The sequence below is a fragment of the Vombatus ursinus genome, unplaced genomic scaffold (genome assembly GCF_900497805.2).
Source record: "Vombatus ursinus unplaced genomic scaffold, bare-nosed wombat genome assembly UNPS02014861.1, whole genome shotgun sequence".
In the NCBI taxonomy this organism is placed as follows: domain Eukaryota; kingdom Metazoa; phylum Chordata; class Mammalia; order Diprotodontia; family Vombatidae; genus Vombatus; species Vombatus ursinus.
Genome location: NW_020954639.1, coordinates 9,675,085 through 9,689,985, shown reverse-complemented (window position 1 = coordinate 9,689,985; position 14,901 = coordinate 9,675,085). Strand labels below are relative to the sequence as shown.

Genomic DNA, 14,901 nt, shown 5'->3' with positions numbered 1-14,901 from the left:
TTCTGTGACTAGGAAAAGTTCCTATAAAAATAAGATGTGGAAGTTTTAGTGGATTGTGAGCTTAAAAGTGATTAAACAGTGTGGTATGGCAGCTGTCAAAGGGAAGGCAAACTTATTATAGGTTAAAAGAGACATCTAAGTCTACTGAGTTTTCCCTTTGGCCGGATTTCATCTGGTATATTGTGTGAAAACACATGTTAATGTAATAGACATGTTTCCAAGGCTCCCTGAAAGTAACTAGGGTTAACAATCAGTGCCCATTGGTGAAGCAAGGAAATGTGTGCAAGCATACATTTCCCAGAGTTTTCAGGTTTTCTGTTTCCTTTGCCTTTGAAGAGACTTCCTGTTGCCAGTTTCATCAACTTGGGATGTAAAAGAAACACCTGTCTGAATTATATTTTGTGTTTTTATTTTGAATGTGGCCTATCAGTTTTGGGTTCTGCGTTAAGATGTGCATAAAGTGATTGTGCAAGAGATTTATGGATGTGGTTTATTGGAAAGATACATAAGAACAGTTATTATTTGTCAGTCTCTTGCTTTTGTGAATGCAGCCACAGCAGTCCCTGCATAGGCAGCCTCAGATGCCAATTTGTCACCCAACCCTAGATACTCAATTACTGGGAACATGGAAAGTCCCTTCACTAAAACAACCAGGAAATGTTCAGGGAGAAGTAAAAACCAGTGCCCTATGTAATGAATCATTCATTATCCCTTTGGTTTTATACCCCAAAGTAGAGATAGATGGAAAAGAATACTGGCAGTACCCTTGTGACATTTCCCTCTGTGGTCAGGGGCAAAATATCTCAAACAGAAATAGGAGTTCAGAAAAAACTTGTGACAAGATGTAGATCTCATCTATGGAGGTCAGGTGGGGAGGAGGTTTGTTTAAAATTCAAAGAAAACTAATCATTGTCAAATAGGAACTTAAATAGAAAAGAAGAAATTCAGAGAATGGGTAAGTGACTATCATGCAGGTAGCTGTTGGAGTTAACACTCAGAATAATGTACAAATTTGATTAAGAAACCTAATTACTTGAATGTTGATGGCACATTTAAATTGAATTTAGAATGCTCAGAAGATTCACTTCTGTGTAAACTTGGGTTTTGTGCAACAATTATTAATGCAAAATATATTTCACATATGAAATTTGTTTTTTTCTCTCCAGAATGATGAATGAACTAGATAGTCTTGAGCTTGTAAGTATGATTTACTTTCAAATTGAAATTGTCTATTTCCTGCAGTAAGTGCATCAGTAGCTCCCTGCCCTCCATACATCCAGCAGTTCTTAGGTCCAGGCTCTCAAGTGATCTGGTAGAGAGTCATCTAGAGAGCCATCTAGCTGTTGAAGCGAATGATGCCTGATGTTCCAGGCTTGCGTAAGGAGTGAAAGTGGGGAAATCCTGGAAAGAATAAGTAAGAAAAATGAAATAATTTTCTCTCCTCCAATGAGGAGAGTCTTATGCAAATGTAAGGTTTAAGTTCACAAAAGTTTAAATTAACAATAGGCTTCCTGTTCAGCTCCTACAGTAAAATCTTTTGATTCAGTTATGTGTATATATATTCTTTGACATAACTTCTTCATCCATATTTAGATGTAGATTTTTTTAGAGTATTTCTTCATCCTGATTGGTTTTTCTGGGTAGGAAATTTCAGATTTTTGCAACTATAATCTTGGGCTTGTGGTATTTAATGGTGTTAGAAATGTGGCCCAAGATAATCAGAGAAATTCCAACACTTAGGAAAGAGTTCAGTTTCCTATTCTGTAAAATGAGGGGGTTGGACTAGATGATTCTAAGGTTCCTTTCAACCCTAAGATTCTGTAATTCTATCACTCAGGAGTAAGTTCTGTCTTGCAAGAAATCCTGGGAATGGCTTGACACCTCATTATTAAAAGATTCAGTTATAGATTCTTGTGGTTTATGGACCTGATTGGTAACCAGTCCAAGTAGATTTGTTGACTTGGAGCCATCCTCCCTGGAAAACTATAGTGTTATGGTATAGGTTCCATACTATTTCACAGATTTTTCTATTTGTGTCTAGTTCTGGTGGGGCAAGTTTGTTGCTGTTAACTAGAATAACAACAGATATCCTAATGCAAAAAAAGCTGAGCATGTCAGTAGTAGTTTTTGGAAGAAAAAAAAGTTATATCGGACTGTATTTAGAAGAGTGAAATAGATAATAATTATGAGCCACTTGGAGATTTAAATATAAGCATTGTACTAAAAGTTATTTCTGACATTGCCAAATTTTAGACATGGATAAACCTCTGATCTGACCAAAGCAGGATATTCAGGATATTTGTAAAGTTCTTGTACTAGCATATTATACTGTTAATATTGCGTTAAGTCCAATGTAAAATTTTTCTAATCTGCTACAATGTCCTCTTTAATCATAGATCTGTCTCCTTTTCATGCTCTTAGACTACAAATTCTGTTTTTCTGTGACTTATTTTAGAAACTAAGCTATACATTGCTGATATAAGATATGATTATGTTCTCAGTGCTATTTATATTTCCTATTATTTCATAAAATTTTATTTAAAGAAATGAAATCTCTAAGAGTAGATTTTGAAAGTCTTTCTTGATGTTACAGTAGGATCATAGATTTAGAACTCAAAGGGACCTGAAAGGCTTCTGAGTCCAACTTGCTCATATTGGAGCTTGTTTTAGAAGAATTTCATAGACTTCCTTAGAACCCTCTGAGATTTGGGGAGCTACAGGATGAATACAGGGTTCTTTAGAATTACTTATGTTAATTTTAAAAGACTTCAAAAGGTGACAGGTGCTCGGGAAAAGATATTTTGATTAACTAATGATAAATGCATGCATGAAAATGAACCAATTTTCCCAAACTCTCTTCTCCAAAAAAAAAACAGAACAAAAATTGTTCCTTAATTATATAATCACTTTCCCTTTTTTTCACTGTTTCCACATGAATGGGCCATTTTTAAGGGGGAGAGGTAACATATATGTAGTTTTTTTGAGGGGGAGGTCATATGTTAAATACTTCCATTTTGATGTAGCTGATTAATAAGTAATATAAGTTAAGTAAGAGTAGTTAAATAAGAATAAACTAAGTAATGTAACTTATTGAAAATGAGTGAGGCAAAAATCACTTTTTTTTAGTTTGAAGATATTACAACAAACTGATAAACATGACAAGAATAAAAAGTCAGTGAAGTAAATTTGAGACGTTTATAAGTGAGACTTACATAGTGTACAAAAATGCAGAACCACAGCCCTTCCTCTCTAATGGTTTTGTTCAGGTACCCTTATTCTCAGTGGTACACATTGATTTAATGTTTTAATGGAAATGGTAATTTTTAAAAGAAGTCCCAAAATTTACTATTTTATTAAAAATTTTAATATAGTTATATTCCACTACAGTTCTAGTTTGTCATAGTGTATGAGTGACCCTGGGTTCTCAAAATCTTTGTCTGAGGAATGCAAACCCTGATAGGTTCAGTCCTGAAAAGACTTCACCTAGGGGCCCAGTGATGTACTGTAACCTGAAGACCAGCTTATCTAATAGAGGGACTCTTGATGAAAGGACTAATGATTATTTTTTTCTTGGTTGAAGTAGCCCATGAAAATAGTTTGATCATGCACGGGGTTTTTGCAGTGTGTTGATGAAGGAAGTATGCACACAAATGAAACCATAGAGCTTTTGAAGTAGTGAAGGACTCCTAGTTATGTAATGTTTCTATTTAAATCATTGTACATCAAGCAGTAGAATATAGATACTCAAACAAGGGTAATTTGGAGCCTAAATTAACTGCTTGTTCAAAAAATAGTAAATTAAACATCTTTGTTTTTTCATTAATTTCTTATTGTTAATTATCTTGATAACCTATAATTTGAGATACACATGTATTTTTCATTGTCACATAACAATGTAACATTTGCTTTTAGAAATACAAGTTGATTCAAAATGATTTAGATGTAGTAACAGAGGAAAGAATGATATTAGAGAATGAACTCAAAAAAATTAAAGGTCCAGAAAAAACAGAGGTTAGTATGATTTTAGAGTTTAAAAATAACAATAAAGATACTAGTAATTTGGGGTCAGGGCATCAAAAAGATATTTTGACAAATGATTTTGGTTATCCCTAACCTGTGTATTTGAAACAATTCTACTTTAAAAATCATGAAATAAAATAATGCCACTGCCTCAGGGTAATATTTTTAATCAGTTGACATTAACTATCAGGTAAATTTAAAAAAAGACGCAGCTAGGTGGCTTAGTGGATAGAGCACTGGGCCTGGAGTTAGGAAGACCTAAATTCACATGCAACCTCAGACACTTACTAGCTGTGTAACCCTGGGCAAGTCACTTAACCTTTGTTTGCTTTAATCTACCAGAGAAGGAAATAGCAAACCACTCTAGTATCTTTATTAAGACAACCTAATGGACAGTACTGGTATGCTATGGTCCACAGGGTCACAGAGAGCTGGACACAACTGAATGCTAACAAAACTTAAAAAAAAAAAAACCTTTAAAATTTTGCTGTCATCTACAATAGCTTTTATTCATTCATTCAACATTTATTAAATGCCTGCATTATGCAAGTCATTAGCGCATATGTTATAGGGAAAAAAGAGCTGACCTCAGAGTTAGGAAGACTTGGATCCAAGTCTTCTATCACATATATGCATCATATATATATATATATATATCATACATTTGTATATGTGATGTAGGTGTAGTATATATCATATCATATATTACATATTATATATGATCCTGTAGCTATGATTTACCATACATGATATAGGATGTGTTGTATCTATATCTATATATGTGAATCCAAGTCTTCCTAACTCTGAGATCAGCTCTCTTTCCCTTGTAGCATATGTTTTAATGACTTGCATATAGTAGGCACTTAATAAATATGTTGGTTGTTCACTTTGGTTAAGTCACTAAAGCCTCTTAGTACCTCAGGTAATTCTTTTAAAACTATAAGCTGTAAAACAATAGCTGATCTGTTATGGGTTGAGGAAATTTTCTCACCTGGAATCTCTCTAAAGCAATGAAATTACAAATCTGCCTCATTCCTTTTTACTCTCCCTACCCTTTTATCCCTCACCCTCCACTCTTGCCAATTGTTAAGTCAGCAAATCTTTCAGCATTTATTAAGCAATTACCTTGTGTGAGGCACTGTGCTGAGTTTTGGGGATGCAAAAAAGGCTAAAATAAGATACTTGCCCCAAAGGAGCTTCCATTCTAATGAGAGGGAGAAAAACATGCAGTAACTATGCACAAAAATGCAAATAACTATGTACATAAAAAATATATGGAGGCAAATAGGAAGTAATCTCAGAGGGAAAGGACTAGAAACAAGGGATCCAGGGAAGACCTCCTATAGAAAGTAGCATTTGGGCTGAGTCTTGAAAGAAGTCCAGGAAGCTAGGAGGTGAAAGAGGTGAGGAGAAGAGCATTCCAGCCGTGGTGGTCAGCCCCTGCAAAGGCACTCTCTCTGGAGATGGCTGGTCATGTGTGAGGAGTAGGAATTAGGCTAGCATAGCTGGGTGGTTGGGTGTGTGGAGGGAAGGACAATGAAAGAAGACTAGAAAGGTGTTAAGGAGTCAGATAATGAAGGTCTTTAAATGCCAAACAGGATTTCTGTTTATTCCTGGAGCCACTGGAGTTTATGAAGTGGGGGATTGGGGGAGAATGATGTGATCAGACCTGAGCTTTAAGATTACTTTAGGCAGCTGAGTGGAGGATAGGTTGGTGTAGAAAGAAACTTGAGGTAGGGAGAGCAACCAGAACACTATTGCAGTAGTCCAGGCAAAAGGTGGTAAAGTACAGGAGTGATTGTAGAAATGGAGAGAAGGGGATGTACACAAGAGATATTGTGAAAGTAAAAATGACAAGATTTGTTAACAGATTGGATATGTAGATCAAGTGCATCTATCACCTTACAGTAATTAACAATAACAATAATAATAATCTCATTGGCATCACAAATCCTTCATAATTTTTCTCTAAACTAAATTGCTAGGCTTGTTGAACATTATTCCCTGTCACAAACTATGTGGTCTGAACAAACCGACCTTCTTGGTGGTTCTCGTTTCATCTTTTATCTTTTTGTGGACCTGAAACCCCCTCTCCTCATTCTGCTTTTTAGAATTCTTGGCTTCCTTCAGTTTTCGGCTGAGGTGTCACCTCCTCCATGAAGCCTTGGCTGATGCCCTGGTTGCTAGTATTATCCCCATGCTCAAAATCACTTTGTACTGACTTTGTATATATTTTATATACACTTGTATGTGTATATGTCCCTTCCCTACCAGGAGAATGTAAGCAGAGACTCCTTTCTTCTTTTTCTTTGTATTTCCAGCACCTAGTACATTTTCTGAAACACAAAAGGTGCTTAATAAATGCTTATTGAGATACCTAGGTAGTGCAGTGGATAGAATACTAAACTTGGCATCAATGAGACCTGAATCTGGCCTCAAAATCTTACTAATTATGTGACTCTAGGAAAGTCATTTTACTTTTATCTGCCTCAGTTTTCTTATCTGTAAAATGAGGATAATAATAATACAACTACCCAGAGTGGCTATAAGGATAGCATTAATATTTGTAAAAAGCAGTTTGCAAACCTTAAAGTGCTATATAAATACTATTATTATTATTATTATCATATAGTATTTCTGGTATTCCATTTTTTGCCACCTTTCAATGACATGCTAAATAAACTGTACATATTGTGATGCTCCTAGAGCTTTTGAGGTTGGAATTGGCAGCACCTACAAGAAACAATTCCTATTATAGTTTTGTTGTAGAGGTAAGTCTTAAGGATTCAAGGAGTTCTTTAGAAAGGTTTGAAGGTACTAGGGGAGAAAGAGGGAGGTGCAGAGGGAAAAAGAGAAAGAGAAAGATAGACAAATGCAGGCTAATGACCAATTTTTGTGAATTACTGATTGCTTGAGGTTTTCAGAATATTGAGGCTTTCAGAACGTTGAAAGATTTTCAAAATATGCTTAACACACGGCCTTATGCAAAGTAGATGAACCTAAAAATATCTTTGAATGACTGAAGGAAAAAGAATGAATAGTGAATTTGTTTAGTCATTTTTTAGTCATGTCTGATTCTGTGACACCATTTGATGTTTTCTTGGCAAAAGTAGGGGGAATGATTTGCCATTTCCTTCTCTAGCTCATTTTATAGTTGAGGAAACTAAGGCAAACAAAGTTAAGTGACTTGCCCAAGGTCACATAGCTAGTAAGCATATAAGGCTAGATTTGAACTCAGGTCTTCCTGACTCCAGGCCAGGCACTGTTCCACCTAGCTGAACTAGAAATAGGTAAATGGATGTAATTATTCTGATAAAGCATGGTCTTTTTAAAATTGAAAGCTGCCTTTTTCCCTTTATCTTAGAAGATTTTTTGTAAGCTACATTCCCCCGTAAAAGGATGTTGCTATTATCATGAAAATAATTACTCAAGCAGTTAATTAAATGACAAAATGCACCTAGCATTGGCACAGCAGAATAAAATGATAGGCCTTGTGGACTTTATTCTGAGGACAACCAGGACTTCTTGACATTGATGAAATCACAGGTGCAGACTAAAACAAAAAAACAAAACAAAACAAAAACCAAAGGAAACTGGATAGATATTTGCCTATACTGGGTGAACTAAAAGGACTTTAAGAAAATTTGGGGGCATCAGGAGGGGTGGAGTCAAGATGGCAGAGGGAAAGCAGTGACTTGTTTGAGCTCTCCCCCCAAACCCCTCCAAATACCTATAAAAAATGGCTCTAAACAAATTCTAAAGCAGCAGAACCCACAAAAAGACAGAGTGAAACAAATTTCAAGCCAAAGACTGCCTGGATGGTTGATCAGAAAGGTATATTGTGCCGGGCGGTGAGAGGAGCGCAGTGCGGCGTGGGCACGCAGGCCACAGTGACCCTAGAGCAGGCCTCAGAGGACTGAATCGCGGGCAGCTATGGCGGTTTCCAGACTTCTCAACCCAGGAATGCCAAAAACAACTTAGAAGGTCAGTGGGAAAAGTCTGTGCCTGTGGTGAGAGAAGGAGCTAGGTCTCAGCCGCAAGTCTTGAGTGCAGCCCTGGGCCGTGGCTGTTTCCTGAGCTTCCGGCCCACAGACTGAGGGGGAATTGAGTGGCTGATCAGAAGACCATTGCAGGGATCTCTTGCTTTACTGGTGCTTGGATCTGGGTCACAGTTCTGAGGGGTGGTCCTGGGGCGAGGAGGAACACTGGTGTGGTAGTGCTTGTTGTGGTGGTGGAGAGAAAACACCTCGCCCCTTATCATACCACCTTGGAAGAACTGAAAATTTTCAGATCCCTAGAAGTATCTCTGAAAACAGCTGTACAAACCCCCAAAACTTGGGACAGTACATTCTCCATATTGGAAGCAGACTTTTACCTTAACAAAGAGTTTAAAACTCAAGTAATTGGTCGGGATCATGAGTAAGCAGCGCAAAAAGATTCAGACTATATTATCTTGCTTTGGTGACAAAGAAGATCAAAACATATGACCAGAAGAAGACAATGAAGCCAAACCTGATACATCCAAAGCCTCCAAGAAAAATATGAATTGGTCCCAGGCCATGGAAGAGCTCAAAAAGGATTTTGAGAAGCAAGTAAGAGAAGTAAAGGAAAAACTGAGAGTGATGCTAGAGGAGACCCAAAAAGATACTGAAGAAAATAACACCTTAAAAAATAGCCTAACCCAAATGGCAAAAGAAGTCCAAAAAGCCAATGAGGAGAAGAATGCTCTAAAAAGCAAAATTGGCCAAATGGAAAAGGAAGTTCAAAAGATTACTGAAGAAAATACTTCCTTAAAAATTAGAATAGAGCAATTGGAAGCTAGTGACTTTGTGAGAAATCAAGACATTGTAAAGCAAATCCAAAAGAATGAAAAATTAGAAAACAATGTGAAATATCTCATTGGAAAAACAACTGACCTGGAAAATAGATCCAGGAGAGAGAATTTAAAAATTATTGGACTATCTGAAAGCCATGATCAAAAAAAAGAGCCTAGACATCATCTTTCAAGAAATTATCCAGGAAAACTGTCCTGATATTTTAGAACCAGAGGACAAAATAGAAATTGAAAGAATCCACCGATCTCCTCCTGAAAGAGATCCCCAAAGGAAAACTCCTAGGAATATTGTAGCCAAATTACAGAGTTCCCAGGTCAAGGAGAAAATGTTACAAGCAGCCAGAAAGAAACAATTCAAGTATTGTGGAAACACAATCAGGATAACACAAGATTTAGCAGCTTCTACATTAAGGGACTGCAGGGCATGGAATATAATATTCTGGAGGGCAAAGGAGATAGGATTACAACCAAGAATCACCTACCCAGCAAAACTGAGTATAATCCTGCAGGGGAAAAAATGGTCATTCAGTGAAATAGAGGACTTTCAAGCATTCTTGATGAAAAGACCAGAGCTGAATAGAAAATTTGATTTTCAAATACAAGACTCAAGTGGAACATGAAGAGGTAAACAGGAAAGAGAAAATCATAAGAGACTTATTAAGGTTGAACTGTTTACATTCCTGCTTGGAAAGATGATATTTTTAACTCATGAGACCTTTGTCAGTATTAAGGTAGTTGGAGGGGAAAAAATTATATGTACGTATATATAGATATAGAGAGATAGATAGAGGACACAGGGTGAGTTGAAAATGAAGGGGTCATGTCTGGAGAATAAAATTAAGGGGTGAGAGAATTATACTAGGAGAAGGAGAAAGGGAGAGGTATAACGGAGTAAATTATTTCACAAAAAAAAAACAGAAAAGAAAAGGCTCTTACAGTAGAGGGGAAATGGGGGAAGCTGAGAGGCAATGAGTGAATCTTATTCTCATAGGATTTGACCTAAGGAGGGAATAACATACAACTCAATTGGATATGGAAATCTGTCTTACCCTATAGGAAAATAGGGGTGGGGGGAAGGGGACAAGCGAGTAGGGGGATGATAGAGAGGAGGGCAGATTGGGAAAGAGGGTAATCAGAAGCAAATACTTCTGAGGAGGGTCAGAGTCAAAAGAAAGAATAGAATAAATGGGGGGGCAGGATAGGATTAAGGGAAATAGAATTAGTTTTTCACTGCATGTGTACTATGGAAGTGTTTTGCATAACTGCACATATGTAACCTATATTTAGTTGCTTGCCTTATCAATGAGGGTGGGTGGGGAGGGAGGAAGGGAGAAAATTTGGAACCCAAAGTTTTAAAAACATGTTTAAAAAAAATGTCTGCCCTACAGGAAAATTGAAGGGGAAGGGGATAAGAGAAGGTAGGGAGTGATAGAAGGGAAGGCAGACTAGGGGAAGGGGTGTTCAGAATGCATGCCATCTTGGGGTGGGGGGAGGGGTGAGATGGGGTGAAAATAATTTGTAACTCAAAATCTTGTGGAAGTGAATGTTGAAAACAAAAAAATAAATAAAAATTACCATTAAAAGAAAGAAAATTGGGGCATATTGTCATTATTGGTCACCATATTTATTTGATGGGTAGAAATATGAATTTTGGATAACCTTGGCACAGTGAATTTATTGTTGTAGAGAAGGTGTACTCTAAGGGACAAATGCCTGTCTGGCATTTTGTTGGGGCTGTGTTGCAAATCCAATCTAAATGCTATAATAATATAACTTCAATGAAAGGATGATTTTTCCTAGAATATTAAAAGCATTGGTTGTTTTCCTACGTGCACAGAAAGATGTATGGTAGATGTAAACAGCCTGTAGTGTTACCAACAATGGTGCACAAGAATCAGTGTAAAAGACATTATTGAGGACGTATATGGGTGTGAAAAAATCACCCTGGTCAAGTAATGAAAAGAAATGAAAATAAAATAATAGCATATACCTATCAGTATACCTAGACAATAAAAGAAAGCAGCCCCTGCTATACTGGGCAGATCCTCTATGGTGGGTTTAGAGAGAAAACATGGACAAAAATCACACAGGGTGAGAAGTCTAGAAAGGTTGCGTTTTCCCTCAGTGGAGGGCATATCTACAATGATGAAGTCACAGATTCATCATAATATTCAAGTACAGTTGCAATAACCATTGTTTGCCAAACTAATTTGGTTATTTGACCAAATCAAATTTGACTGCAAATCAAATGCTGTTCCCTTACCATATGGTGGTGAACAAGGGGCCCATAACTAAGAATTTTACTCTTGGGGCAAATACTACAAACTATTTTTAGGCTAAGTGGCTTGAAAGGCACCCTCAGTAGGAGAGGAGGGGTTGAGGAGAGGGGGGAGTATGGGGGTAGGGTACCACTCTGTTATTTATTGCAGACCATAGGATACCATGGAGCCAGCCAGTGCTGGTGAAACTACCTAATCCCAGAAGTAGGCCATTTGATAGCTGCCTGTTTCAACTAATTATTCTTGGGTAACTAGGTCAGTTGTTTCATCATGTTTGGCATGCAAGGAGCCTGAATATTGAGGGGTGAAGGTGGAATGGTAACTCTCACAGCAAATAAATAGTTGCTTTTGAGGAAAGGGCTGAATGAGGGGAAATGACCTAGCCAAAGTCAGAGGAAGGTTGATTCAACTCTTTCTGAAATTAATGCTGAGTTGAGGTGAGAAGCAAATGGAAGCCAAGTCTCCTAGCCCACAGATTGTTGGAGCCAGAAAGGACCTTAGAGACCACTTTGTCCATGTACTTAATTTTACAGAGAAGAAAATATAGACTTGGAGTTAATGTGAGAGCAAGAACTAGAGCCCAGATCTCTTGACTTCTAGCCCAATGTTCCTTGAACTGATATGTTGAAATTTGACCTCTGTTCAAAGGACAGGGGTACTGACCCTTACAGAGTAGTGACCCTCTGGATTAATCAGGCTAAACTACTGAGAAGGATGAAACCTGAGTCCTTCTAGGTATACCTTAGCCCCGAGTTCACCTCATGGGAAAGTTTGAGTTGACTGGGTGGGTGAATAAAGTAAAAGGTCCTTGAGATAGGAGACAGAAGTGGGCCCAAGAAAAAATGGCCCTTCAGTATTCCATCCTTTCCCTCTAGTCTCGTATTGACTCTAAGTATAAAATGAAAAAAAAAACCCCTTATCTCCTGATAGCACCGTATGAGGATTTGCTATAATCTGTGATTATTTGTTCTGACTTTATCATTATCTAGCAATTGCTACAGAGAGAGAAGATATTCTTGGAGTTACAAAGGAAAAAATTAGAAAAAAAAGCATCCAGAGACTCAAGACTTGGAGATCTAGAAAAGTAAGAAATAAGGATAAGGGATAATTTAAAAAAAAAATGGATTCACATTGTTTCCATGCACTTTGTATTCCAGCTGATCTCTACTATTCTCTCCTTTGACCATGGCACTCTCATGGCTTTATACCTTGGCTCACATTATTACCTAGACCTGGAAGGCTCTTCTTACTTCTCTTTGTTTGTTGAATCCCTACACATTCTTTAAACCCTAATTCAGATGCCACTTCTTCCAGGAAACCCTCTCTGAACCCTCAATTAGTATATATGCCTCCCCTACCAGCTCTCACATGGAGCTTGGTTTTGTAACTTGGAGATGTACTCATCATATAACTTTGTGTATTATAGTTGTATATGCTAGTAATTAGTATTTTTATCTTCATTCTCCCCTTCTTCCCATTCCAATGAGCGTGTAAGTTCATTGAGGGCAGGAATTTATGTAAACTATGTATCTTCCTGAAAGGCCTTGCAGAGTGCTCAAGCACATAGGTATTTAATGTTTGTTTTATCATACATCAAGAATAACTGCAAACATTTTTTCACCAGACCCCTGATTGTATTAGTTTAGAGAACTCTCCTTGTGTAAGGAAGTTCAGCCCCTGTCTCAGGAACTTAGAGTCTTAGACAGGTGACTGGGCCACTGGGAGTGACTTGGCTTCCCCAAGGTCACACAACTAGTATGCCAAGTATTCTGACTACCAGGCTGGCTGTTGACATATTTTGCCATGCTACCTCCTTATTAAACTGAGGCAGCTGGAGCCAGTTAATTGAAAGGCATTTATTAAATACCAATTACATTTCATGATGGGCAGCTAGGTGGTATAGTGGGTAGTGTGCTGGGCCTGAAGTCAGAAACACTCATCTTCCTGAGTTCAAACTAGCTGTGTGACCCTAGGCAAGTCACTTCACCCTTTTGCCTCAGTTTTCTCATCTGTAAAATGAGCTAGAGAAGGAAATGGTAAACAACTCTAGTACTTGCCAAGAAAACCCCAAATAGGGTCACAAAGAGTTAGACATGGCTGAAAAACGACCAAACAATATTTCATGAACTATCCTTGGTGCTAGAGATATAAAGATAAAAACAAAATGGCCTCTGTCCTCTATACATATATACATGCATGTGTGTATGTATGAATATATGGATATATACATACATACACATACACACACATAAAGTAAATGCAAGTTAATTTCAGAAGAGGAAGCAGGTACAAACTAGATGAATCAGGAAAGGCATTATGTAGGGGGTAGTACTTGATCTGAGCTTTAAAGGAAGCTAGAGATTCTGAGAGATGAAGGAGAGGAGGGAGTACATCAAAGGTCTGGGCATAGGCACAGAGAAGGGCAATGGGATAATGTATGTGAGGAATAGGAAAGATGTAAATTTACCTGGACAATAAGAGTGCGAAAGGTAATAATGTAGACTAGATGTGGAAAAGTAAGGTCAAGGCAGATTATGAAGTGTTTCAATTATCCACAGAGGAGTTTTTAATTTATCCTAAAAACTACCTCACAAACCACTTTATGTTCTAATGAAGTTTGAGTATCAGCCTCCCAGCAAAGTTGTAATAGTTATAAGTTGTTACTAAATCTTGTTTTAAGTTTGTTTTTGTTAGAAATACTGTACTAAAGATCCTGTGTTTAGCATTTGTGCATATGTGTGTTTGTCTGTGTGTGATCTGTCCCATTTACAATGAATGTCTTTTTACTCCCTCTTTTGGAAGGCACTAAACATGAGCCATGACCTAATTTACTATAATCACAATTGTCCTGGCATCAAGAGGTAGGCATCTCAATGAGTCAGTGATTATAAGAACATAAGGATCCTTCTTCTTAGAGGCAAATCCCCACCTTTAGTTGAACCTAGTCTAGACCTTATACCTAGATACAGAATCTGGAATGAGTTTGGTGCTCTAGACCCTGCCGATCCAGCTGAGCAGTTCCTTAGTGCTAACCTAGGTAATATATATTTTAATACACACTGACTTGTGATGCTTATCCCCTATAAAAGACCACTGGATATGTCTGATTCTTGCTCACTATTATCTAGTCTATTGGAGTGATCCATTTTTTTTATTCAGAATCATGTTTAGATAATTGCTGTTTTAAAGTATTATTTAAAGTATTATTGTACCTGAGAGTATCGATTTTTTCTTTTTCTAACTCTTAAGTGGTATTGGACCAAATCTATAGATTAATTTGGATGGTGTTATTATCTCTACTATATTAGCTCAACATAACCATGCATATTGAACATCTCTACAATTACTCAGTTCTGTAAACAGTGCTTTACAGTTGACTCTATATTTTAGTCATATGTCTTTATAGAGTAATTCCCATATACGCATCTATACACACATTTTGTCATATTTTAAATTGTGTTTCTCTATTACTTTTTCAGTTAAAAAAATTTTTTTTGGGAGGTAATATAACTAAATCACAGAATTTCACAGTTAGTACAGAGTTAGGACCTTGGGACCATGTGGTCAGTCCAACCCATACTTGAACAAGAATGCTTTCTACAACATACTGACATGGTCATTTAGTCTTTGTTTTAAGACCACCATTGGGAGGGAATACACTACCTTTCTAGGCAGCACATTTTGCTCTTGATCCATCATGAGGTATATGTGTTTGAGAATGAATTTTTCATGGAGAAGTTAGATTTGATGGTTCAGGACCTTTTTTTT

The 14,901-nt window shown here is 37.2% G+C and overlaps 1 protein-coding gene across 1 annotated transcript in view; it reads left to right on the top strand.

Moving 5' to 3' along the window:
* Positions 1-14,901, top strand: part of CCDC7 (coiled-coil domain containing 7) — a 120,944-nt gene that overhangs the window by 74,720 nt on the left and 31,323 nt on the right. The window contains exons 11-13 of the mRNA XM_027841566.1: positions 1,167-1,197; positions 3,913-4,011; positions 12,123-12,217. Coding sequence (XP_027697367.1) covers positions 1,167-1,197; positions 3,913-4,011; positions 12,123-12,217 — 225 coding nt within the window. The remainder of the gene's footprint in view (positions 1-1,166; positions 1,198-3,912; positions 4,012-12,122; positions 12,218-14,901) is intronic.